This window comes from Euleptes europaea, chromosome 2, assembly GCF_029931775.1.
Source record: "Euleptes europaea isolate rEulEur1 chromosome 2, rEulEur1.hap1, whole genome shotgun sequence".
In the NCBI taxonomy this organism is placed as follows: domain Eukaryota; kingdom Metazoa; phylum Chordata; class Lepidosauria; order Squamata; family Sphaerodactylidae; genus Euleptes; species Euleptes europaea.
In genome coordinates this window covers 25,718,405-25,719,178 of record NC_079313.1, presented here as the reverse complement: position 1 = coordinate 25,719,178, position 774 = coordinate 25,718,405, and the positions used below count along the sequence as shown (strand labels likewise).

Here is a 774-nt window from a genome sequence, read left to right as displayed (position 1 = left end):
GCCTCCAACTCGCTCACGTAAGTCGCCATGGCAAGACGCGGCTCCCAGAACCGCCCGACCGCGCCGCTTCGACCGCGAACACGCTGTCCGCCCCCAAGAGCCAACCTTTCCTGCGCCGTTTTGTTGGTTTCACCACTCCCGCCGGCGCAGGAATTCGGAGGAAGGCAGGCTGGCCACGTGACGGCGCGTCCCTCTGTGTGATCATCAAGGCCATGCCTATGCCGGGGGAGGCAGGAGAAAGAGGGGTTGGGCGGAGCTGGTGCAACAGCCCCGCAACGGGGGAGACGAGGAGGCCTTTTCTGCACGGGAGGATCTGCCTTGGCTTTGCCGCTCTCTAGATGCACGTTTTCCCCATCCAAATTCTCAAAACTCAACAATAAGCCCCCATGCAGAGTTTTGAGACTTCAGATGGGGGGATGCAGCTAGAGACTGGCAAAATCCAAGGCAAAACCTCCCATGCATAAATGGCCGAAAAGAGCCTTCCTCGGAAGAAATAAAGCGCCCTTTTTAAAAAAAATATATATATATATTATTTTTTTCATTTAACATATCAACATAGAAACAATATCCAATACTAAAAATAATAGTAATAATAAAAAAAATGATATCACTGATTTAGCAATAAAATGACTCCCCCCTCTCCCTCTTCCATCTAGAAATAAATTGTATAAACTTTTGCTAACGGAACTGATCCCAATATTATTTTAATTAACCTGTTCTTATCCAATCCCACATTATTAAATCAGTACCTAATAGAAAATTAATACAAAGTAT

General features: G+C 46.6%; 1 protein-coding gene across 1 annotated transcript in view; it reads right to left on the bottom strand.

The window, feature by feature from the left end:
* TADA1 (transcriptional adaptor 1) overlaps positions 1–29 on the bottom strand; it is a 21,799-nt gene extending 21,770 nt beyond the window's left edge. The window contains exon 1 of the mRNA XM_056845682.1: positions 1–29. This exon is cut by the window's left edge and continues 45 nt beyond it. Within this exon, the coding sequence (XP_056701660.1) occupies positions 1–29 (29 nt within the window).
* Between the last annotated feature and the right edge of the window lie 745 nt (positions 30–774).